The sequence below is a fragment of the Gouania willdenowi genome, chromosome 1 (assembly GCF_900634775.1).
Source record: "Gouania willdenowi chromosome 1, fGouWil2.1, whole genome shotgun sequence".
In the NCBI taxonomy this organism is placed as follows: domain Eukaryota; kingdom Metazoa; phylum Chordata; class Actinopteri; order Blenniiformes; family Gobiesocidae; genus Gouania; species Gouania willdenowi.
The window spans coordinates 40,204,192-40,230,623 of NC_041044.1; the positions used below are offsets into that span (position 1 = coordinate 40,204,192).

At 37.3% G+C, this 26,432-nt stretch overlaps 1 protein-coding gene across 2 annotated transcripts in view; it reads right to left on the reverse strand.

Moving 5' to 3' along the window:
• Nucleotides 1-2,838: 2,838 nt before the first annotated feature.
• Nucleotides 2,839-26,432, reverse strand: part of rnf38 (ring finger protein 38) — a 30,332-nt gene continuing 6,738 nt past the window's right edge. For both annotated transcript variants that reach the window (XM_028462005.1, XM_028462024.1), the window contains exons 3-13: nt 17,306-17,367; nt 9,740-9,945; nt 8,404-8,779; nt 7,380-7,544; nt 6,949-7,119; nt 6,308-6,493; nt 6,108-6,211; nt 5,944-6,028; nt 4,471-4,592; nt 4,270-4,369; nt 2,839-3,508 (exon numbers count right to left, since the gene is read on the reverse strand). In XM_028462005.1, the coding sequence (XP_028317806.1) occupies nt 3,446-3,508; nt 4,270-4,369; nt 4,471-4,592; nt 5,944-6,028; nt 6,108-6,211; nt 6,308-6,493; nt 6,949-7,119; nt 7,380-7,544; nt 8,404-8,779; nt 9,740-9,945; nt 17,306-17,367 (1,640 nt within the window). In that variant the 3' untranslated portion in view covers nt 2,839-3,445. The remainder of the gene's footprint in view (nt 3,509-4,269; nt 4,370-4,470; nt 4,593-5,943; nt 6,029-6,107; nt 6,212-6,307; nt 6,494-6,948; nt 7,120-7,379; nt 7,545-8,403; nt 8,780-9,739; nt 9,946-17,305; nt 17,368-26,432) is intronic.

The following is a 26,432-nucleotide window of genomic DNA, read 5'->3' on the forward strand; positions in this document are numbered from 1 at the left end:
CTTGTGTGACACGTTAATAATGAGTGACCTTCTTATAGGGCGTCATATAGAACTGAAGCAGCTGATATGAATTATCACTGATTTCAGCTGGTGTCTTGGTTAATTACACACAACGTCATCTATGGTTTGGTTTCTTAGTATAAAAAAAACAGAAAATAATACAGAAAGATACAAAAAAGACTCCAAATGAAAAAAAAAAACAAAAAAAAAAAACAGACAAAATGAGAAAACAATTACACAAAATAACATCAAAAACTAAAAAGTACTCATGCAAAAACTGACAAAACAACAGAAAAGACACAAAATGAGGAAAAATACACATTATTTTATTTTGTGGCCCTCAGATCAGATAATCACATTTTTGTGGCCCTCACTGTGATCAAAGTTGTCCACCTCTGTTGTCCAGTGTCTTCACATTTCTACCAGTAGATGACACTAAAGTCCTTTGATTTCTTACTCAGGCATCAATGGGCAACAGGAAAAGTACATTAAAAATGTATTTCCTCTTTAAATTGCGCTTTTTAATGTTTAATATCTATTGATATTATTCAATTCAATTTTATTTGTATAGTGCCAATTACACAAAAGTCATCTCAAAGCGCTTTCAAAATATAAAATCCGTAATAAAAAGCTGTTTGTACGTATTTTACTGTCTATAAAACTATTAGTTACTCTATCTACTGATTTAATACATTACTTTCATTTTTATACAGTAACTGCATGTAAATACCACGTGTTTGCTATTAGATGTTATATTTTGCATTACAAACACCTATTCATAGATTTAAAAACTTATTAAAATAAATATAATTTCCAATTCCTTTACTTATTATTTTAGGAAAACATGCCAACAACATTGGTCAGTTGGTATCTAATCTTGTGAATTTTGCGGGGTTTAATCCAGTGTTTATCAACCCTGGGGGCCGTGACCCCATGTGGGGGAACCTGGAATTAAAACGGGGGTCACCTGAAATGGCAAGTTATAATCAAATAAAAAATACGGAATAGTAGCTTCCCACCACTAAGTGTGGAGTTACAGAATAATGCCATGTAAAGCACTTGGAGTCACCAAAATAAGGCGCGATATAAGCCCAATGCATTATCATTATTATTATTATTACAATCTCAAACAAGTATTCTATACTTGACACAAAAAAGGTTCGGAACCATCGATCCGTCCTCCTCCACCTGTGGTATAATCGACTTTCAAAACATTTGTCACAAATCCATGAAAGTGAATTAACTTGTTTTAGAAACAATCTGTTTGTACTTTGTCATTTTTACGCTGCCAGAAAAAATAAAATAATTCTTAAATGTGAATTCACCTTTTAAACTAATAAGCCTAGACACCTAACTTTAATCATTTGGCCAGTTTTAACACAGTTGATCCTCTCTCACATATTTAATAAACAGCATAACTTCACTGCCACCATGTGGACTGAGCTGAAAACACCAGAAATATTAAGAAATAAAAATGAAATAATTGATGGAAACAGAACGACAATGCATCTTAGAAGAGGATGTTATACATTTATTATTGAACTAGCTTTTGAAATCCAAAAGAAAGGTCAAAGGATTAAAAAACAACAAAAACCAACCCATTGCACTACTTAATAAAGTATTACTAGTTATAACTCTCATACAAAATGTACAAATGTTTGTTAAAAATTTCATCACCACCATTATCATTTCCATCATCATAACAGGCCTTCAAATCATTTTGGTTACAGATATAATACATAATGAAACTGCTATGGCATAATTTCTAAGATCATTTCATAACATTTGGAAGGGGAAAAAAATAAAATAAATGTAGAAACGTGTATGGAAAGGATGAAGAGAATCAAACATTAGTTCTGCTGGTTGTAGTATCACTCTGACATAAATAAAAGGACTGAGGTAATTGCTAGTGTACCAAGCAACAAATAAAACGTCCACAAACAGTCACAAAAAAAAACAAAAAACCATACGACCCCAATGTCAAAGACGAGAAAAGGAAATATTAGAAGAGATTTTTGAAGAGTTAACAAAAATAAGCGTCTCATATTACATCAGTGCATAAATTAGTTTCCATTTGCTGGAATAATGTGGGGGAAAAAAAAATCATCTAAGACACTGCAGGTGCCTGACCAAGTTGTGTTTGACCTGTGACACACGCACGCACACACACGCACAATTTCACATCCTGAAGGCAGATTTGTGTCCGTTATGAATTATAATTCAGTAACAACATCGCACAAGCGTTTCCCGAAACAAACTAATACGCGATTCGCTCGTCTGCGTAGTTCTCGATCATGTTGGAAGTTTTGTGCATTTCAATGGATTCACATTTGATTCTGGTGAAGAGGATGGAATCGATGCTTTAGTGGTTGGAACAGAAACAAAAAAGACAAAAGTGTGTGTATGCATGTCCTAAATGTTGGTATTAAAGTGCTGAAACATGCCAGTGAAACAACAGAGTTTAAATCTCCTAAAAGGAAAACGGGAAAACTAAACAAATAGTTGTGCTTTGAAGACACTTTTTTTTCTGGAAAATAAGGAGGAATAATATGTTATGGTTGCATTTATTCAGGCAACTTTTTTCAGTAAATTATCTTTGAAAATGACTTTGAAAAAATGTCAGGAGATCAAAGTAAATATCAAAGTAAACTTCAAAGTCAATTTCCTAAAAAAGTTGTTGAATGAATGAAACCGTGACATATTATTTTAAAAAAGACAAAAAAAACTTACTGGAATTATTCAAAAAGGAGGAAACTGAAGTTTTTAACATTTTGAATAAATTCACATCTGGAAAAAAACGTCTTTGTGACGTCACATTTCAATCGACATAGATTGATAAATATTTCCGAGCATCCAGTGACCAATCCAGCTTGAAGTGGCAGGAATACAAAAGGACACGTCATCAGAGCCACGTTTTAACCGCAGCAACACTTGAGACATATTGGAACAGAATTAACTCCAATTCTTTAATTACACTTCAGATGTGTTCCCTCTTAGTGTGTTTCAACCCACTCAAAATGTTGGGTTGCCAAAGAATGCAAAAAAACAACATACAAACGGAAGTTAAACAAAGGAGAGTTTTCTTCCCTTAATCAGATATAGAACATTAAACGTAGGATTTCAATCCTCCAACTACACATTGTTTTACTGTTTTTGCGTCAAAAGTTTAAAAAAAAAAAATTCAACGTGTGTGTGTGACACTGTTTCAAAGGCCATTCATACAAAACAGAACCAGTTCACAGATGATCCGTAGAGTCCACAGAACGTCTCCACGCTGTGATGTGCCTGTTCAGTGTGTGTCAGATAAGGGCTGTTAAAGAGCACTGGTCCCAGTAAAGGTAGCGGAATATTGGAGCAGAAGAGTGTGATGATGATGAAGCAGAAGAACATCACTGATTGGTTGGCTGAACTACAGCAGTCAGGCGTGGTGGGTTTGGTTATGAAGTCATTCAGAGTCTCGTTGGACCTCAGAAGCATCGGCTCGACAGATGGGACACGTTCGGTTTGCCTGGAGGGAAACAACGGCCAATCAGTGAAAGACCAGAACTAGGAGGAGTCGGGGTTGAAACTTTACTTTTCATTGGATTACAGATTTCTGTTATTTCTTAGCAGAAACGCCGTGACTGTGTTCAAAATGTCATCCTAACGTACTCCTCGTCCTACCCGACGTACTCCTCGTCCTAACGTACTCCTCGTCCTAACGCACTACTCGTCCTAACGCACTACTCGTCCTAACGCACTACTCGTCCTAACGCACTACTCATACCAATTCTGACATCAAAATGATTATGTTGTTTATTGAAATAGGATCCCCAATAGTCTTCACCCTGGTGAAGACTATTCTTCCTGGGGTCCGCACAAAAATCACTAGAAAATTACTAAATTCACAAGAAAATTAAGAAAATTGTAGCACAATGGAGGGTCTCCAAAAACCTGCTAAATATCGGCATGAAATGTGTTTTCTGCAAGTTTTGCGGATTGTTGTACTTATTGTGTATTTCTAAATGTCCAAACAGACGGAAGCAATATGGGGAAAACTCTATGATTAAGAAAAAGAAAAGTATTTCTTCTTCCCACTCCTGTTTGAGCAAACATATTATTGCAATTATTAGTGTACATGGGTCGTATATATTATTTTGAACATCTCTGATTGTTTTTCTCTGTTGGAGTTTCCTTGTACACAAAGAGTTTTGCTGTTCCTTTTGTGTTTTTTTTGTCACTGCTCAAAAAAAACCAAAAAACAAATAAATGAAATTAATCCTCACTCACCTTCAGCCACTTGTCGACACACTTGGTGTGAAACTCGTGGTTACAAGGCAAAACTCTCAGAAGCTGACGCGACTCAAAGTCACACATGCACACCACACACCTGGAAGACAAGAGGAATAATTCAGGAGCTGGTAACACACACGCACACACACAACACGCACACGCAAACACAAACACAAACAATCCTGTGTTAGTACTGACAGCGTTTGCTCCGACTGATGGTTGTTGGGGTTGAATCTGTACGATGGAAGCTGCTCTATGTCTGCTTTAGTCAACCCTCGGGGCTTTGCTTCTCCCAGACGCTCTGCCAGGTTCAGCAGAGCCTGTGGGCGTGGCAGACAGACATTTACATTCAGAGGGAAATCTAATGTAAAGGTTCACAGAATTTGCACAACAATGAAAAGTTTCTGTATTACCATCTTTGGAGTTAAACTGTGGAACAGACTGAGTACTGTATTTATAATAATTCAGGGAATAACTCTGTTTGAATTATTTGTGCTTCTTTTTAGAGGTATGTTGATAAATAATTAGCACAGTGTGCTCGCTTGTTATTTGGAGTAAAATAATTTGCGGGATGCAGTACATTATTTGAAAAGGAGGTATGCTTAATGTAAAAAATGGTTTCTGTGTGAGAATTATATTGCCTTGATTGTTTATTCACATTATAGTTTTCAAATTAGTTAGTAAATTTGGACTTTGTTAAGGTTTAAGTTAGAAAAACTAGAAAAAAAATACAAGGGTAGGATTAGTTAAGTTTATACTTCTTCCTACTACTTTTCAGTCATTTAAACTAAGATGTGGAAGAATTTGAATTTTAACTCAATAATAAAACTAATCAGTCTAAAAGGTGTAGGTTGAAGCAAAAGCTTATACACACTTATCCCATTATAAAAACAAAACAAGGCTCTCTAGATCAGCAATTCTCAACTGGTGGGTCGGGACCCTTAAGTGGGTCGTGGACCTGTACTGGGTGGGTCGCAGACAACTGGTCAAAAATAAATAAATAATTAATGTCTCTCATGTTGGACTTGCCTTTTATTTTGAAAAAATAATATCTTTTGACAGGCATGCTTTGAAATACATGTACAGTATATGCATATAGATCTAAATATATAGATTTGTGTTTAAAAAAGCATGATGTATGTATGTTTTCAACAGCTGTTTTTGAAAAACTAAATTTGGGTGGTTGAATTCTAAAATAGGAGACTAATATCACTATTTTTACAATACATTCAATACATATTCAACACAAAGTTTTATATACACAGTTTATATATGCACATCAAACATATATACATACGTACACACATGAATACATATAATATTAATAATATACGATTTAATATCTACAGCACAAATTTCATCAATTACATTTTAAATACATTATTCTATTATGTTTTTCAAGTATTAATATGTTTTATACCATGATATATTATTGCCGTCCAAGGTAAAATTGTTGCTCTTCTTTCTTATACTTAGTAATGATATAAGATTTAAAAAGCTTTTGAAACTGGTTTTAAGATGCAAGATACTGCTTTGTTGTTATTTCTTAAAGTTAATTTATTTGATTTTAAACTGTTTTTAAGTTGTAATTTACATGATCAAAATAAATTTTAAAAAATCAACTGTTACAGTGATTACTGTACTCAAAATGATGGAATGTGGTGATCCTACCTCATAGTTTTCCACCTCTCCATCATCTACATCCAGCTCTAGGCTGATGGCCGGGGCCACGTTTGGGGGAACAGGAAGCATCGACCTAGAGGAAACAGGGTTCAAAAGGACCTTATTAGCTTTTCAGAATAAAATAAAAATAAATTAGGGAAATAATATCTTACAAGAAGTAAGGCAGGAAGCTGGGGTGGTAGGGCGATGGAGGGACAGCCTGCTGGGGGCGGTACCGTCGGCTTGTGAATCGACGTGGCATAAAATGTGGGTACGGCTGTGAACAATTATGATAAACAAAAAGAAAAGTCAGTAACTACATGAAATATAATGTCATGGATTGACATTTAGAATAGTTGTTGATTAGACTCACGAGAGTAAAGAGCTCCTGGGACAGAGGGTCGTGGTGCGACAGGAACTGAAGCGGTGTGGAAGCGGAGAGGGGGTTCGGGGGTTGATGGTGATGATGATGATGATGATGATGGGCGTAGCTGAAGCCTCCACCCACAGACAGCTGCTCTCCAAGGAGCTCCACTTCATTCTCAATCCTCTGTAAGGGCTGACGTTAACCACAAATCACAACTTAGCATTAAAATATAGTTTAACTGTTGAGAACTAACAATTACAAAATTGAACACACTGATGTCTTTATTTATTGTGTAGTGATATTCTGTAGAACAAATGGTGCCATAAAACCCAGCCAGGGGTATACAGTATATTCACTTAGAAGATGTTTTTAGGTTTCTGAGAAAGGCCATCTTTACGAGAAAAAGATTCAAGCTAAATTGAATTTCTTGTATTTTAGGACATGTCAAAAACTACCATAACACCATTTTTTCCCCAAAAAAATTATGTCTTGGTGTTTTTCTAACTAGTATTGTGAAAAAATATGTGTTCTGTTCATTTTCTTCAATTTATTACTTAATCTAGATATAAATAATATCATGATTCCATTGTAAATTTGGCAAAATTTCTTTGAAGGAAAAGAACCAAAGACAAAAACATAATGCGTACCGATCGTGGTTGCTGTGTCTGGAAAGGCAGGAACTGTCCTGGTGTGGGGATGTGGGCCGGGTGGTGGGAGATGTGAGGTGGGGGTGGAAGCAAGAATTGTGGGTCACTGGACAGCAGCGAGGGGAACGCATAGGGCACGGGCAGATGTTGCATCGAACACGCCTGTAACATCTGGAAGGAGAAGGAAAAAGAAAAATCAGATTAAATGGATGTTATATCAAAGCCACAAGGTGGCAGCGACAACAAAGTAAAGACTCACTTCCTCAAACAAGCTCAATCACACTTTGTTTTTTTTAAACACTTTCCTTGTACTCTCTTTTTTCTTTTGCTCGAGTCATGGTAAGAAGTGTACAGAACAAAGTGTACTTCTGAGCTAACGAGGTGGCCCACATAATCATAGCTAGAGGCTGTGGTTTGTATACGGCGCTCACCGGGTGGTAGTGCTGTCCAGTGCTGAAGACCACGCTGCAGGTGGGAACCTGTTGTGCTGAGGAGCAGGACGGGGGAAGATGTTGCCCGCTACACAAAGGCGCCGCTAGGCCATGAGAGGGGACCGGGGTCACAGTGTACGACACGGGTACGCTGCCCTGCTGTAGCTGGGGACCAATCACAGCACGGTTAATAAAGACCCTCACACACCATGGTTGGGCTCAATTACAATTGTTATCTCAAAATTTAATGAGTGAAAAAACACATTTGAAAGAATCCCATTGGAAATAAATGGAAATAAACTGTATTTAGTGCCTTTAGTGAATATATTTCTGTAGTTTTTATCATTTCTGGTGATCTCCCACCTGGTGTGGAACCAAGATTGACCTTTGTATTTTCAGTTTATTTTCTAATCAAGATCATTTCCATCATCATCATTATGATTATCATTTTTAATTATAAATAAACATAACACCCCATATTTTTTTATGTTTTTGTTGGTTAATGTTCCACTTTCTCTCCTTCAAGTACCCCCTGTAGTGCCATTGCGTACCCCCATTTGAGAAACACTGGCTTAATTGATAGTTTATTACAATTATGGGATAAATATAATTGTAATTGGAAAAAATATGTTGCTGTTTTGATAGTAATTGAATTGTAATTGAGTTCAGATAATTGACTTTGTAACTGGAATGAAAATTCTATAAAACAAACAGAAGGCTCACCAACTGTGATTAATTGTAATTGAAATGTAGTAATTGAGAAAAACAATAAATGTCGGGCATCGTAATTTAATTGTAATTGAACATGGATAATTAGAAACATACTTGAAAAATGTAATTGTAATTGACCCCAACCCTGGGTAAGACCAATGCTTTGTGTAAGGTTACATTCCCACATTATGAGGGTTTGAAAACTACTCATTTAGGGGATTTTCTTGCTTTTATTCTTTTTGGTTGCATTTAAAAAGTTATTGAATAATTAAATACGTAATTGTAATTGTCACACACACACGTGCAGACCAACCTGTTCATGTAGATCCATGACCATGGCGCCTTGCTGCTGCTGCGTCGTGTGGTGCTGTTGTTGTTGCTGATGATGATGATGATGATGAAGGTGGGAGGGGTGGTGATGGTGAGCAGCTGGGTGCAGTAGTCGTGACGACATGGTTGGGGGGTGAAAAGCCCGCAGATCTTCTGGAGCTGCCACTCGACCCCCCGCTGAGGGGGGCTGAGCGTAAGTGCTGGCTGTGTGCATTTGGTACGTCTGCTGTGTGTTGGCGTGGGGGGGGTGCTGGTAGTTCTCATCTTGGCGCTCCGACGTGGGGCCCTGGGTTGGGGCGTGATGAGGCAGGTGTCGGGACGGTCGGGTTAGCCTGCCCCGCTGACGCCTTGCTGGAGGGCTGTGAGGTCACAAACGGTCATTTTATTTTAATTAAAGACTTAAAAATATCAGCATCAGTATCAGCATCAAAGCAAGAGACAATGCTTCCAATTGTAGGGCAGAACTTAACTTTATTCATCTGTTTGTGGTGTAAAATTATAGAACAAACTTGATTATAATTTAAAGTCTTGTAAAAACTCAGTAATATTTAGAAAAAATAGGCCTGGGTGATATCTTGAAATTCAAGAAAAATCGAGTTTTCTATTTTGACGATACAGAAAATTACAATATCGCCTAAATCAATGTGTATATTTTTAAATGTTATTTTGTATTAAAATACTCATTTTTGTCTCAAGTAAACCCTTTGTTTGACTAAAAAGTTTTGTTTAGAAAACTATTTAAAAACAACTATAGAGTATAATGATGGAATTAATAAGTGATACATTTTGTAAATAAGTGGAAAGAAACAGTATTTAATGCAGTGGTTTCCAACCTTTTTTTGGATCGTGACCCCAATTTGATATCAAGAATTTCTGGCGACCCCAGAGAGATTTTTTTTCAAGAATTAGTTTTTGATCATGTTTTTACTGCATTTTAGTTGAAATAGATTTATATTTCACAAAGTGAAAGTACACAACTGCAGTTTAGGATTTTGTGTTGTTTTAATTTAAAAAAATATATAAATTAAAAAACTTCTCCCGATTCTAAGGTTGAAAAACACTGATTTAGTGGCTCCTGAATAGGTTAATTTCTATAGTTTTTATCATTCCAGTCATCTCACGCCTGGGTTGTGACCAAGAATGAAATTAATTAATTTTCCACTTTCTCAAGTATCCCCTGTACTGCAATCACGTACCCCCATTTGAGAAACACTGAATTAAAACGTATGTATTCAGTGTTTTGATGTTGATTCTGTCATGAAGTTTGTGACAAAGAATACAGAAAGAAAGAAAGCATTGAGACAAAGACTGTGGTTCACCTGCGTCTGTGACGGGCAGGTGTGAGGCACCTCTCCTGGTGGTGGTAGTGCGCATGGGGGTGGGGCTGTCGCCGACTCTGGGGTCCTGACTCCCAGGGCCGGATGGGAGGAGAGGGGGTGGATGGAGGTGGGGCGGCGGAGGTCAGCTGCTCCAGGGCGGACTGGCTGGATAGCCTCTGGCGCTTTGGACTTGGGCTTTCCTCACTCTGCAGAGGGAGGGGGGGTGCAGGACAGTCAGTGGAAGAGCAACACAGAGAGAGAGAGAGAGAGAGACTCTATTGTAGCTACTGACCCAGTGCGCTCGTATCAAATAAATCAATTAGCCCATGGATTACAGTCCCTCTGGCTGATGATCCGTACCACAGTGGGGACACTATGCTCCTTTGTGACTCATGGCATTTCCTGTGTGATCCAGCATGTGTGCTGGTTTTAAGTTTGTGAGCATGTGACTTTGCAACAGAGAGAGAGAGAGCACATTGCACCACTGCCAGCCAGAGGCCCTTAGGGTTCAGAGTCACTTCCTCTTGGAGTGAGGAAATGCAAACAAGACAAGCACTCACAGGCCCGTGTGTGCAATATGAGTCGGGTATGGTACACACCCTGAGACGGAAATCTCGACAAGTACTCTTCTGTTGAGTTAAAACAGAAATTGAACGATCCACTTAACGCCAACATATCTGAACACGTACTCATCCAGGTTCAGACTCACCCTGGATGTACCGTACTCACTCACAGACACCAACTTACTCATTCATGAGTCACTACTGACTCTCAACTGCCACTTGGTGAGGTAAGAATTCTGCACACCGATGTGTCAGTTCTTAGTCACCCTCTGTTACCGATATCTTTGCTGTATGGTGAAAAACCCCACACACAATCCTTACACACACACTCCCCAACAGTTGCTTTTCTGCCCATCCCAACCTCCCCTCTTTGTGGGAGAGACACGTTGTTAAAGTGTGATAAAAAAATGACTCAGCGACTGTGAGTTTTTAACACAGACACACACATGCTCAGCAACCTTGAGAGCAGTGCGATAGTTAACAGGAAACAGCTGGAGAGCAGACTGCAGAAACACAAACGCACTGAAAAAAAGCCCCCCCTCCACACACACACACACACACACACACACACACACACACACACACACACACACACACACACACACACACACACACACACACACACACACACACACACACACACACACACACACACACACACACACACACACACACACACACACACACACACACACACACACACACACACACACACACACACACACACACACACACACACACAGAGTTATGGAAACGCCTGTAGATATGCGCCAAATTCCCGTTCACACATGGGCAGCTGCCACTGTTTGAGCCTGTGAAGTACAATACCTTCTGAAGCTCTTTAGAAGCCCACTGAGCACAGAACAAACTGTATTCAGAGCCTGGATCCACAGGAACTAGTTACTTAAGCCTCACTTGTAGAACCAGAACTCCTTTAAGGTAAACAATACCATTTATAGTCTCCATGGACAATGTAGTGAAAGGGTTGGGAGGTATAAAGCACAAGAATGAATACAAATGAAGTCGATCTGGAATAATTTTCAGATAAAGAGTGAAAAGACACGCCACGACTTTACTTTGTTTACCATCAGTGTTCATTTTGTTGACTAAAGATTTTTGTCATAGCTTTTGTTGACTACATAACAAGACCAAGACTAATATTTTTTGTCAACTAATAAAAACTAAACCATAATTTCATCACGTAAGACAAAATCCTTTCAGAACTTGTGAGATCATGTGGTTTTATGCATTGATAACATCAAATCTGTTTGTGCATATTTACAAATATTATCAGGTTGATCAATATTAATTTTACATTTAAAAAAAATGCAAAAACTCTTCTGCTTTATATTTAGATTTAGTCAACTAAAATCAAAGGGTGCTTTCACACTGATGGATCCGATTGAGTTTAAAGCGTTTGCTCGGATAGTCCGCCTTGTTTGGTCGGTGTGAACAAACAAAGTCTAGAGCAGATCAAACAGGCAAATTCTAGAGTGATTATTTGTACAGGTCTTGGAGTGTTTCTAATCAAAGTCTAGAGTGATTAGGTAACCGCGCTCTGTGCAGATCAAACGCAAGAAGTATCGGAGATGATGTAAAACAAGTTGCATTATGGGTAATCAGGAGAACCGGCGAACAGAGCTTTAAAACTTGCTGCTGCTCCATTGTAGAGTGTTTCATAAGAACAAACAAGAAGGCAGAAGTTTGAGAGCTCTTATGCTGCGTTCACACCGGATACGTCACGAAATGTCCAGATTACATACAAAGTCAAAGGATATATGCAAAATCTTTCCTGTGCGGTCCAATCCGCACGTCAAGAGCGTTGGCCGTACGAGCGCGACCCCGATTTGACGCATATCCACACATCCGCAAGAGTTGAAAATATCGAACTCTTGCGACTGGTTTGCTTTCGTCATGCAAAACAGAGTCTTTTTGATGACTGTTTTATTCTCTTTGGGTAAACGAGGGTTATATCAAGATCTTTAACTTTTCCTGGTTTTTAAGAGCAACCAAAAGCAGCACGAGTTGTCATTTTGACTGGAAAAGTTGCTAAATGATTTAAAAAGCAGGCTGAATGCTTCACTCAATGGGATGTTTACAGGCAAATGGGGGTGTGTGACATCTTAAATCACGTGATTTTAAGATGGCGGAATACAGGTTCTAAAACGGTTAAGTTAATAAAAACAAATATGGTGCCAAAATAATGTGTTTTGTTAGGCATAAATATTCTAATAAGGACGCTTTAAAGGTTTTGTAAAAACAGTGGACAATGTAATTTGGTTGACTAAACCTCAACTATAACTCTAATAGTCCGAATGACTAAATTTTGACCAAAACTAAAAACTAACATTTTAGTCAAGACTAAGAAAATCTAAATTTGTTGCCAAAATTAACACTTAAAATATATATATATATATATATATATATATATATATGTTGCTGAATCACCAAACATCTGATTGTCAGCGACAAGTTAACCAGGGTTCTAGAAATCAGCAGCTGAAACACTTTTACAATAAAAAACATTATGTAAATAATACAAAACATCTACTCAAGTTTACCTATTTCCTCCTCACAGAAATCAGCATAACAAAACCAGTTGCATGTACACTGAATATCCTGTAATAACTATGAATCATACTTGTGGGTGGGACAAATTGGCAGCGAGCATCTGTGCTCAGAGTTTGTGTTTGAACATTTAAACTGGATAAGTGTGAGGATTGGAGTGAGTTTAATAAAGGATCATTCTGACAGCTGAAAGACCGGCTCGGTGCATTCAGTCGGTTGTTCCAACTCTAGCTGCTTTTTAAGGATAAAGTTCTGGACAAACGGGAGTTATTGTAAAGTTTATTTATAGTGTCAGATCTACAAGGCTTTAAAATCTTTCTTGGCAAAGTTGGAAGCCCGAGTCAGACCTGGATTGGGGCTTGAATCCTGTTCCGGATTGAAACTCATAAATAATCCTATTCAGACAGAGACGGATTAATTTGTGTCAAAGTGAACAACTTTTATAATCTCAAGGGACTCCTATTTATCTGCACTGAACAAAAGAGAAAGGCCATATTTAAGACTTTAAATACTACCGAAGACACAAAAGAGCTTCATCTATTTCTATGTAATTTATGACCCGTGGAGATATGAGTGTAGAAGGATTTTCACAAACTGGGTATTGAATCTATAAAGCCAATAAGTAAGGCACTTTGGATCGACTCTGTTCCCATTACAGTCTAGTATGTAGAGCACCCCCCACCCCCCTTCCTCTCAATCACATTAAGACTCTCTATACCAGCCTCACCCAACTCTAACCCAAAACCCTAGGGACATCTACTGTGCCCATTTTCATATCTAAAAACCAGCTACTCCCCCACCTCCTCAGCAACACCCCCCCCCCCCCCAACTCATTCCTTCCATCAGATAAACTAAACCCAGCTACAGCCCCCGATTCTTCCTGATCTCTCATTTTTGCTTTGTACATCTCGCGTTGTCCGAGACCATCACTTGAAAACTGAGAGGGGGAGTTGGTTTATTTGAAAGGACACCACACTCACAGTTGGTCGGAGCGCATGCTGACTTTTGCCCATTTGTATTAAAGTTTGATGGGCCTGTCTGCCTACATTAGAGGGAGGGGGGCCCGAGCCAGACAAAGGAGTGTGAGCATCCTCAAGCAACATACGGTACTCTCTGAGGCATTCTATCTATCTGTGTGTGTGTGTGTGTTCACAATAATTCAATACAAAGAGTAAAATATGAGGTGGAATTTATTTATTTTTTTAAATTACTAATGCAACTTTTATGTGATTAATTTAATAGTAAGTAAATCTGGTCTCCTTTGTAAAATGTAGCTAAGTATTGTCTCCTATTGTCAGAGGTGTGAGAAATCAAAATCAGAAAAAAACAAAAAAAAAAACGGCACAGATAATTTGACTTGGTAGTCAAAATAAATGGCTTTTACAACATTAAATAATCTTGTTTCATGTTTTTATTGAGCAATATTTTTATAGGGTTCCTACAGCTTTAGTCAAATTAAATGCAAGACTTTTTAAATGACATTTGAAATTAAATTTAAGACCAACTTCGCAGTAAACATAATTGGGGGGAAAAACACGCCACATCAATTACACAGAGTTAGGGTACATGTTTTCTAGTATCAAGTGCAGACTTGTGGCCTCCAAATTAAACAAACAAAAATACACAAAATGCCAGCAAAATACACCAAAAAAAAGACTAAAATTACCAAAATCACTCTAAAAACACAAGATGACAACAAAAACAGCCAGAAATCTACAAAACAACAAAAATACAATAAAATAGCTATTAAAAAAAAATCTTTGTTGAACAGGCAATTCTCGTTAAATTTACATTTTGCCATGTTTACATTTAAAAAAACAAATGTTACCATTTATTTTGAAATGTAAGACTAATTACAATCAATTGTCATACTTACTATGTGTTAAAATTTAAGACTTTTAAAACATTAATTTAAGACATTTTAATGACAATTAAGGCCTTATTTTTAGATTCATGATTGTAATGCCTTTTTAAGACTGTTTAAGGATCTGCAGGAAACCTGTATTAGTACTGTTAGTTTGTGGTAAATTAATGCAAAAAATATTGTAAAAAAAAAGAACTAGGAACATTTCCTGATTATTTTTTAATCAACTGTTAAATCTTTACATATAATGGCGGTGGGGGTGGGGTGGGAGGGGGGCAATGCGGACAAACAAACTGGTGAGTCCCGGAGAAAGCGTCAGCTGCTCTTTGGTTGAATTTCTTACCTACGCTGGGGGTTGAAAAGCACACACACACGTGCCTTCTTGTGTCCACAACCAGTGTGTGCTCAAACCGATATCGTGAAACAGAAGTACAGACACACCTAACCCAACCATGGTTTATTTCACTATGTCTACATTTGGGGGGGTGTGCTGAGCTCACATCCCAACAACCTACAACAGTAGCTCTGGCCAGCAGCTGCTTGGGCTTTGCTGTCAGTGCTGAGAACCAAAGCTAAGGCTGATCATGTGAGTATGTGCATGAGCACCATGAGCAGATATGGCCGTATACTTTATCAGATTCATTAACGCATGCTGACGAGCCCCCCACCCCTCCTATTTTCTTCCCATTAACAAGATTTCAAAGCCCATTTTGTTTCCTCGGCTGCTGTTCCTCCCTTTCTTTTTTCGCTTCTCACTCCAACCAAGTTCCACAGCTGGAGGTGAAATCATTAGCGATACCCCCTCCCTCTTTTTGGCCTTGCCACCCACCTTTACTTCACTCTCCCTTCAAACACTCTGCAACACCCTTGTCAACATCCTGCCACCCCCTTCTCCTCCTGCATTTTGCCCAAATGTGCCTGCCTTTTAACACAGGCCCACACTTGTGATTTTGTTCAATCATTTGCTCAAGTATTCTCGTACGCTACTGCTGAAATACTTCCATTTTACCTTGAAGAGAATGATAAACTGTAATTAAAAAATGAATATTGAAGGAAAAAATTAAAAGCAACATAAAGGAAGCACTGCTTTCCTTTCAAGTCAAAGACTTGCTTCAGCTACTCCAGAATTGACCAATTTCCCCTTTAATGATCGTAAATATGATTGTCTCAAGGCTATGAGTGTTAGCCTTGAGATAGAAAGATTAAGGTTACGAATTGCTGAAAACCTGATCTACGACAGACAGATGATAATTGGGGAGATTGTAAAAAAATGAACGGAAGTTCATCAATGCTTCATAGGGTAAATGGTAGACAAAGTCCCATCGACTCATCCATTTGTTCTAAAACATTCTCTGTCCCATGACTATTTTTTCCTCAGAACAAAAACAAAAGGAAAACATTTCAACACAATCAACCATTAGGAATTTACTTTGACAACAATGATGAACAGTCAGTTTATATCTATTAAAGAGCGTTCCAGCCACTTTAGACCTATACGTCCTGTATAAGCACGGAGAACAAGCAGAAATGTCCATCAAGTGCAAAATCTCCACTTTGTCAGATATCGGCAGTAATCTGAATCATTGATCCTGATATTAGGATCATTTGTACATTAAAGGCTTGGAGGGAATTTATATCCCCATCAATAACCATACAGTAGGTCCAAATGTATCAGCACCCCCATTTTTGCGCAATCCGGATCTGATCCAGATGAAAGTCGGTGGGGAAACCAACCTGAAATAGTAAATTTTTTTAAACCGATTCAAAATAGGTAAATTGATCCAGATCATGTTAATTTGTTATTTTGACGTAATCCAGCTAATAGACAAACAACCAACAATTTTGGCAGAGGAAGTTAAAGCCAACACATATAAGTCTAAAGGTTACAGTGCTATATCAATATCTTTAAATGGTGCTACGCTTGATATCACTGTTACAACAATAATAATAATAGGGCTTCTATAGCTTCAGTCAAATCAAATTTGAAACTTTTTAAGACTTTAACGCCGTTTCAAATAAAATTTAATACCAACTTTACAGTAAACAAAAATGGGAGAGAAAAAAATGCCACATTATTTACATAGAGTTTGGGTCAATTTTACCCAAATGCTTAATTCAACATAAAACATGACTTTTTGGTCAGTGAAAATCTTTCATTCTGAAAAACACTATATAAATCCAAGCACTCATTATAAGGATTTATCTAGTGTTTATTTCAAGGGGATGCAAAACACGTTACAGAAACCATTATTCATTCACAGCTGTCACATTGGTGGTGGTAAGCAACATTGTAGCCACAGCTGCCTTGGGGCATACACACAGAAGCGTGGTTGCCATTTCACTCATACGGCCCCTTGCCTTGCCAAGGACACAACGACAATTACTTGGATACAGCAGGATTCGAACCCCAAACCCTTCGCTTATTTCAAAGACCCACTCTAACACGGAAAACAGTCAAGATAAATTGGGCTACTTCAAAACCTCCCTAAATCTACAACTCCAGGGCTGAGTTCCAGCTCAGAAAAACACTGTAAGGTTATAAATACATGAACATTTTCCATGTTTTCTTACCTTATCACTCTCCTCCCCATACGTCTGCTCTGGTTGGCAGTGGAATGATCCACCAGAAGCCCCTGCAGAGATGACGGACAGGTCAGAACACTGAGGGGTTGCAGCTCGTCAATAGCTTTATACATCTCTGCTTCAGCAAACCAATAAACATACTGTATAGGTTTTGAAATGGTAATTACAAAAAAATATAAATCCTACAGTGAGGAGGCCGCCTTTCTAGCTGCATTGTAACAATAATGACTCATACGTGACAGAAGCAACAACAAATCAGTTTATGAATATGCTTTGTGCAAAGAGATAGGGCTATTATAGTCATGGTGCTGTTTATCAGAGTACAGTACATGAAATTCTCTCCTTGTTATTGTTCCAAAACAACTTGGATTTAACACAAAACAGCAAAAAAAAAACAACAATCACAACATGTTTGTGAGGATGGATGCTGACCGTGCGTATGGCTCTGAAGCGGCTGAAACACATACGGTGCGCCGTGCTCTCATATCACAGGCTGTGCACGTGGGTGCACACACGCACACACGCACACAGAGAGAGAGAGAGAGAGAGTAATAATCCTGGATTAGAGAAGCTTTCTGATGATACTGCTGCTTGCATCACAGCTAAGACTTTATTGTTTTCTTGTTTTTTTACACATCCCTTTCATCTTTTTATTACCCTTTGTTTTTCCCTTTGTTGTGGTCAGCCGTTTAGTTTGGAACGTCCTCATAACAGATGGTAGCAGTGATAAAGACAACAACAGTAAGCACACCCAAGAGCACTAGTCCAGACAGGGCTACCCTAATCGAAGGCGAGAGGAACCAAAATAGGAGGGAAAGATGCCCTGAACGGAACATTTTTCAGATACTGAGACTGTTAGTTAGATTAGTTTAAAAGCTTTAACTGACAACACGTGAAATAAGCCAACAGATGCATTGACACTGGACAGTAGAGCAAGCAAATAAAATACATATATAAAAAATATATTAAAAAGATTTGCATGTTACGATTACGATATATCCCCCATACTAAACAATACGATATATATGATGATATATTGCAATATCAGTAGTTAAAAATGTAACTTTTACAAGTACTCAATAGTATGAAATACAGTTTATTTATTTTTTTGCAAGAACAAGTAAATGGTTACTAACTGTAATCCAAGTATCAATATCAAAAACAAGTTGTGAATGTTTATTAAACTGTCAAATTACATTTTTCAAAAAAGTTTAACTTTTGCTTCTACAATAAATTATGATTCTGTTAAGTTCTTAAATTCTTTTAAAAAAATTATATAAATATATATAAAAGTAATCACATAAATCTATAAAGGTGCCCAGTATGTTTTCTGAAAATAAGCTAAAATTCGTTGAGGAGCGAGGTCGTTTAACAAGGTCTTTTTTTTTTTTAAATCGGGTTTTTTGTTGAAAAACATGAATGAAGACTATTTGTTTGCTCGATACAATAAATAATGTCATTTTTTTTTTTCTTACACCCTTAGTGAAAACCTGCTGAAAGGCTATTCCTGTCCCACTGCCTTTCTGTCTGGCTGTAGAGCGCTGCTCTGTGCAGCATTCACTTACTGATCATAAAACGTAGAAAAGATGCAGCTTCCTTCCTAAATAGGATCTGCTAAAGTGTCACAATTCAGTAAAATGACTCAGAGACGAGTCATTCAGAGTCCCACCGTAGAGGCAGCAGAGCAGGTTTGAAACGTGGAACATGAAGAAGTTTAAAACTCAAAGACACGTCACAGTTAAACAACCGGAACAAAACAAAGAGTCGTGCCTAACCCGAGCTTTATGTAATGTGTCTCGCATAAATTGCAGACAACTCATTGTTATCTTGGGGTGCAGCTTTAAAGCAGTGAAGAACTAGAACAGGTCTGTCTGCATTGGTGAACATGCACCATTGAGAGGATGTCACTGCTTATATAATTGTACCCAGTGTGCTGAGGCCATTTATCCAAAGAATAAATGTAATATATAAATAAATATTTAGGAAAAAGGAATTGGAGTATTTCAAAAAAACTTGATAACCATGCTGATCATTCAGGTCTCCATCAACATGATGAAGGTCATGCTAAATCATCATGAGCATGGTTAGCACTGGCTAGAGACAACATTTAGAACATTTTAAACTATTACACAATTACTATATAGACCAAAAAATACCTGAATGTGAGAGGGCATTAAAATATCACTTTGGCAAATGCAAACAGTCAGATTTATTTGGTTTAGGATCAAATTTAGGTCTAGGACATCATTTGTAGTCTAACTTTAGTCTTTTTAAGAAAATTGACAATTTACAACAGAATAACATAACTGTCATGTTGGTTAAAAAAAACTCCACTGTAAGCATACCTTTACTATGTAAAAAAAAAAAAAAATCAAACATTATGTTGCTCACTCACTTTTCATTAAGTTCTTGTTTATTTGTTTGTATATTTGAACAAATGACTCACAACCTATAAAAATAAAGTTATGTTACGATCATTAATTGGTTAAAAATGAAAACGATCAAAGCATTGAGAATAATTGTAATCCAGATCATCCGGCCGAAAGATTTTGTATTAATTCTTGCTGTCAGTACCACTGAAATTTCCGTTCTCGTCGTTGACGAAAGGTTTGTTTTAGTCGACAAAATTACCAGCGAGACAAATAATGAGGGGATCAATATATTTCTTCTAAAAGGAAACCTGCAAATGAATCCAAAGATGAAACATTACTTATCTTTTAAAGATGTTCTTTCTCCACTGTGCACTAAAATTAATCCCAAACACTATTGACTGACAGATCGCAGCCATCCGTTTGTCCCTGACATACAGTATTCTACACCCAATATCACAATCTAACACACATCTACAGAAACAGACAGCTCAGAGGTTAGTATTACATCTTCAACTTAACTAGACGGTTGTGTGTTTGATTCCACTAAGAGATGATTTTCACTATAGGCTCTATGGTTTCCTCTAGAGATGTCGGGATGCAACTTTTTTTACTTCCGATATGATACCAATATTGCAGCCTTGCATATCGGCCGATACCATTATTGATCTGATACGATACCAGCACAAACCATACATACTTATTTTGTAGTGTGTAAAGTTAGAAAAGGCTTGATCGAGTGATGTTACTCAAACAGAGAACAATGGTCAGCAACAGTAGGTGATTGTTAGAGTGTGAACCACAGTCACTTATGGATAAAAGTGCTGGAGCGGAACATTTTATTGGAGAGCTTATATCGGTGATTTTAAATGCAGTCCGATAAAATCAGATATTAATTTTCTGGCTGATATCGGACACATATCCGATTTCAATATCGGATCGGGACACATCTAGTTTCCTCCCATGGTACAAACATGTAGATTAGGTTAATTGGAGTCTAAATTAACCTTAAGAGGGAAAAAATGAGAATGCATTGTTCTCTCTCTCTGAGTGAGTGTGTGCGCGTGTGTGCGTGCGTGCGTGCACCCCGTCTGAGCTGCGCTCTGCATTAACCAAATGGATTTATGAATAAATGGAAATGAAAAAAAAAAAAAATCTACTCTCCAGTAGCTCAATAATAACTGAAAGAGTTCAGATGTCAATTATTAAATGCTGAACATTTGTATGACGTACAACATTTCCAAAATGAAACAATCACCATGTTTAAAGAAACAAAAGTATATTTTCACCACATTTAAAACCTAACTCTCTCTATTAGAGTTCTGTGCATTTATAATAAAGTTCCAGGCTCAAATAAAAGCATGATTCAATTTCAGATATTAAATATATATATTATTTTTTTAAGGGATAAAAATCTAATATTAAGGGATTGTTTTTTAGTGATTGTATTTTTTCTTTCCGCCAAATTCTAAGAAAATGTAAAATTTGCCAACATAGAGCAGACTTAACCAAATAAAATGAAATTCTTAATCCAAAGAAAATGTTCCAGCAATTGCTTCCATTTAGCTCTTCAATGCACACCCACTAAATACACAGACTGTATTTTCAAACTTTATCACACATTCTCAATGGACACAGCGGATCACCATTCAATTTACTTGTTTTCTCTGGCAAACCAGTAAGGATTGATGGTGGAGTGACCATGAAAGCAGAAGCTCTAACTCAGTGAACCCATGAAAGAGAATAGAAAACATGGAAAAAAGGATGAGAGCATAAAGAGGGAAAGTGAGATGGGAATAGATAGAGATCGGAGGAAAAACATGGGGAAGCCGAATGAGGGGAGAGAGTGCATCGGAGAGGGGGAGAGAGAGCCGGAGCAGGGTGGGGGTTGTAGCTTCCCCTCTTGACTGCTATTGATTTTCTGTAAGCCTCAGAGTGCATCAGCTATTTCTATCCATTTCCTTCACCTCTCTCTCTCTCTCTCCCACCCCCCTCTGCACTCAGCACAGACACCCTTCTTAAATCCTCCTCCTCTTCCTCCTCGCACTCTCCATCACTTCCTCACCATCCCTTCCTGCCACCAATCCATTTCCCTATCTGTCGCCTGTCTCACACCGTTCCCTTTGCTTTATCACACAGCCTCCACACCCTGTTTCATGCCCTATCGCACCATCTCTGTCCATGATCTCCATCACATGTGCTTCCCCCTTTAATAAACTCTCTTCCATACTATTGTTAAAACATAATCACACAGAGTAACATGGTTGAGTAGATAGAAAACACAGTGTTTGGATGGATTGGATGATGGTGAAGTGGCAGGCCTTCTTAATGAATCATCTGCTCTGCAGTTAACAATAGCAAAAAAAATTTAAAAATTAAAAACATACACCAATGACATCTTAAGACCAATGAACATATGCGCAACGCAAACACGCGCACCTCACATCAACCCGCCTCCTGAACACGTCGCAGCACGCTTCACACCCCGGTGCAAAGCAGTCAAGTATCAAGCTGATATCAGGGCTTAAAATAGGCGGACATGTAATGCTCGCCTTGCCATTACCTGCTTCACACAAGCCAGAACGTGAGAGAACGGAGGCGCGTGTACATCGAGAAGTTTGGATGATGTGATGGTGACACTATCCTCCCACACTTAAATTAAAAATTTTAATATTCTTGTTCTGCCAACAATCGTTTTGTTGTTCTTCCATCCAACACTGGGTGGGGGATCGAAATCAAAGCATAGGGGCCTTCTATGCTCAACTGTGCTGGCGAGTAGTAAAATATTATGCCAACATATGACCATTCACGTCAGATATTATAAACTCCCAAAGTTCCCTTATTATATAATCATTTCGACTAAAATGTTGTTTGACCATGCCACACAAAACAACATGTATTATTATTAAACTATCAAAAAAAATGTTATTACATGGACTCCAAATCGAAAAAAAGGACATTGCTTTGACTTGAAATAAAGATATTTATTTTTTTATATTTATTTTTTTTTAAATTCTGCCAAAAAGACTAAAAAAAACTTGGAAAATCCCAGAACATAACTTCATCCCCTCCGTGTTGGTGGCCAACACCTATAAACTGTACATGGGCATTGCCCATTGTTGCCAGCAACTCATAATTTGCAGGCCAATAACTTTTGAAATGTAATCAAAAAAGAAAGAACATCCCCTCAATTAGTAGTTTTCAAACCCTAATAACGTAGGGTTGTAACCTTACACAAAGCAATAGTCTTACCTTGCCATCAATCCGCACAGAAATGTTATTGGAACATTTCCACAAGAAGTTCTTGGACTACTTTTAGGCAACTTGCCATATGTCGGAGATTTTCAACTTTAATCTGACTGAGTCTTCCAAGAAAAGCAACTAAAAATCTCCTTTTTATTTAATTCAATTTTAAATTAAATCTTAACTTTTTTCTCCAGTTTGCTTTGCTTTATTAATGTTTAAACAAGTAGACATTAAAAACATATGGGACTAGGGTCAAATAGCGCTGCTCTATGCTATAGCACTACAATGGCCCGGAGTCAACAAACCTATTCCTACAATGTGATTTATAACCAAAATGTTGCTCCAGTGCTTTTACTTTTGTTAGACTTCTCCTTACTGCACAGAAACATTATTTTCTAACAGTGCATGGATGCATTTCTGTCAGTGCCAGTCCTGTTCACAGCTCACCTCGGCATCAAGTAAATACTATGGTGTACGTGCACATGCATACTAAGTCAGGAGAAAAGTTTATAAAGACAAAGAAACTGCACACAGTTCACGGCTTCTCCTTCTTTGTGCTTTGTCACTTCTCCCGTCTTCATAACTTTAACTTTCCATTTAAAACTGGATTGTGAATATCCAATATTGCTAAGGTGGCACTACCTGTAACATGCTGAGCGCTTCATATTTTTCCATGAGTGCTCACTGAATAACTTTGCTGACTGTCTAGACACATTTTACAACATTAACTATAAAAGTTCATCAATTTAACATTTTAGTGTTTAATAAGGGTGTAAGAAAAAAAATCGATTTGGCGATGCATCGCGATATTTCACTGAGCGATTATCGTACTGATCCAAAAAATGTCCAAATTCATATTTTAATCATGTTTTGTTAAAAAAAAAAAATTGTGCCAACATATTCATAGCACGTAAATGCCCGGTCTCTAGGTATCGGTAAACCATTTAAAACCTTGTAAACTACCTCACTCCTCAACGCATTTTAGCTTGGAAGTTATTTGCACTACAGATGTATGTGGTTCCGCTTTTTTAAGAACTTAACAGAATCAGAATCTGTTGTAGAAGCAAAAGTTAAACTTTTTTAGAAAAATGTAATTTGACAATTTGACAAACATATCATTTGTTTTTGATATTGGTACTTAAATTACAGATAGTTACCATTTACTTTGTCTCGCAAGCTTAAAAAAAATTAAATAAATTGTATTTCATACCATTTTGTACTTGCAAAAGTAATTTATTATTGATATCACGATATACTGTATATCATATTGTATCTTGACACGCAAATTGTGAATTGTATCATATCATCAGTTTCATGGCAATGCACACCCCTAGTGTTTCATAAACACCATTAATCAGTCTGATTTTGATGTCATTCATTTGAAAACCTTTCTATACCTTAAAGCATGAACATGTTTCAGATTTACCAATATATATATATATATATATATATATATATATATATACACTAAACCTGGAGAAAAACAGGCCATATTTTTAATAGTTTCATTCTCTATTCCCAAAACAACGCGATACCAACAGAAATAAGGAGCATAAATTCTCCCATTACACTGGGTGGAGATACATCAGTAAATTAGGAAAGAAGGAAGCAGAATACAATGAGGAAGCTCCCCAAACAATACTTCCTCAAATTAGTAATATTGTACCTTTTTTACAGATTTAGGTAATACCTGCCAAAACACTGACACAAAAATCCTACGAAAGAAACTTTTAAATTTTATCTACAAAGAATAAATTGCCAAATGGACAGAAGCCAATTCTTAGAGGGTGTGGTTAAAGGTGTTCCTGTAAAATCAGAGGCCCGAGAGAGTCTTAGATTTAATGCAAATATGCGGAAACGTGAGCTAAAGAACACACACTGTGTGAAACCTATCCTTTAAGCATTCATGGCTTTTTAAAAATAAGAATTGCTTTAATCACCATGAAGCACGTCATAAGGAAAACAACGACAATCAGCCAGGAATTCACGAATCACCATCAACATTAGCAGGGATCCACAGCCTGAATCAATTGTGGAAAACACTCGGTCGATCGATAAATAGGCTCAGAGCTGTGGAAGGACTTAAGGAAAATATCCTCCCTACTGCCTCTCCTTTGGCTCCCAGTTTTGTAAGAGCTGAGATTGACAATAACAGAGGAGATGCAAAAAGAAAGAGTCTGACAAAAGGTTTAGCCTCTTCCTCAAAAAATGTATGACCATTGCATTAAATCAAGATTAACTCATTAACTCAGATTTCATGACACAAACAAGAATATACGGTACCTTAAAGCTGCTGTAGACAATATTTTTTTGACAGATAAATAGTGTAGGTCTTATAGATAAATAAATCAAAGATAACTTACTGACAATTGAAAAAGTGCAACATCATATGCATTATGGTATTGTATATATAAAATAAAGATGCACTGAAATCAAAATTCTTGGCCAAAACCAAAAACCAATGTCGAAAAACCAAAACACCAAAAGTATCATTGCATTTATGGTTATAAGTGTGTACTAACTTCACTAAAACATTGCATTTGTATAAATTTGTATTAATGCTTCAAAGAATAAATACAAAAAAAAGGAAAATATTTATTTAGCACTGATATTTAAACAATGCACAATATAAAATAAAATTAAACAATAAAATGTTTAACCAGACCCCACTTATGTATACATTAATATAAAAATAATATAATATGGTACAGGTCTATAACTGACTACTAAAGAGTCAAATTAAATATGTTCTTTCATTAAAACACAAAGTGCATTTAAGTTATTGATGAAGAACAGCTTCTCTGCTTTATTCCAGTGCATCATTTCTTTAATAAGTAAACAACTGTGTCCATGCCCTGCACATTCCACTAAACCCTTGCTGTTTGTGTTTTTGTCCTCACCAGCTTCAGGTGCCCGACCTTCATAGACTGAACTTCCACTCAGCACTTCTTAAAGTCAAACCAACAACATCTTGTGAAATGGGCTATTTCCCTCTAAGTGCCATGTTTGTCTTCACACACTAACCTCTTTAAATGTTTTCAGTGACCTTTCACAATGCATCTTCTTTTCATCTTTGATATATTCTGTTAAACCTAATTAGACTCTTCACTATTTCACATATCCTTAACTGCTGACCAAATGTATCATTTGTTAGAAGTCACGGAGTAGTTGGAAGCCCCTGCTTTTTTGGCTTTTTCTGTCAAACCCAGTTAAAGAGTTTCTCTTCAAACTACAAGTGGTTGTCAGGGTGACAAGACAAAGCAAAGTATTAAATTAAAAAAAAAAGCAGCGCATGTTTCTAGTTCTGTGCAGATAGGAGGATAAAGAGGACAGCAGTAGAGAGTAGAGGGAGCAATAGTGTGGCAGCGATGTCTGCCTCTCGGCTGCTTTAGGCAATCCATTAAAACGATCCTTCCATTAGACAAATGTGCGGGAGGAGGCAAAAGAAAATGGACCAGAGGGGCACAAAAAGGGTTGACTTATCTAGAGGGGAGGGTTGA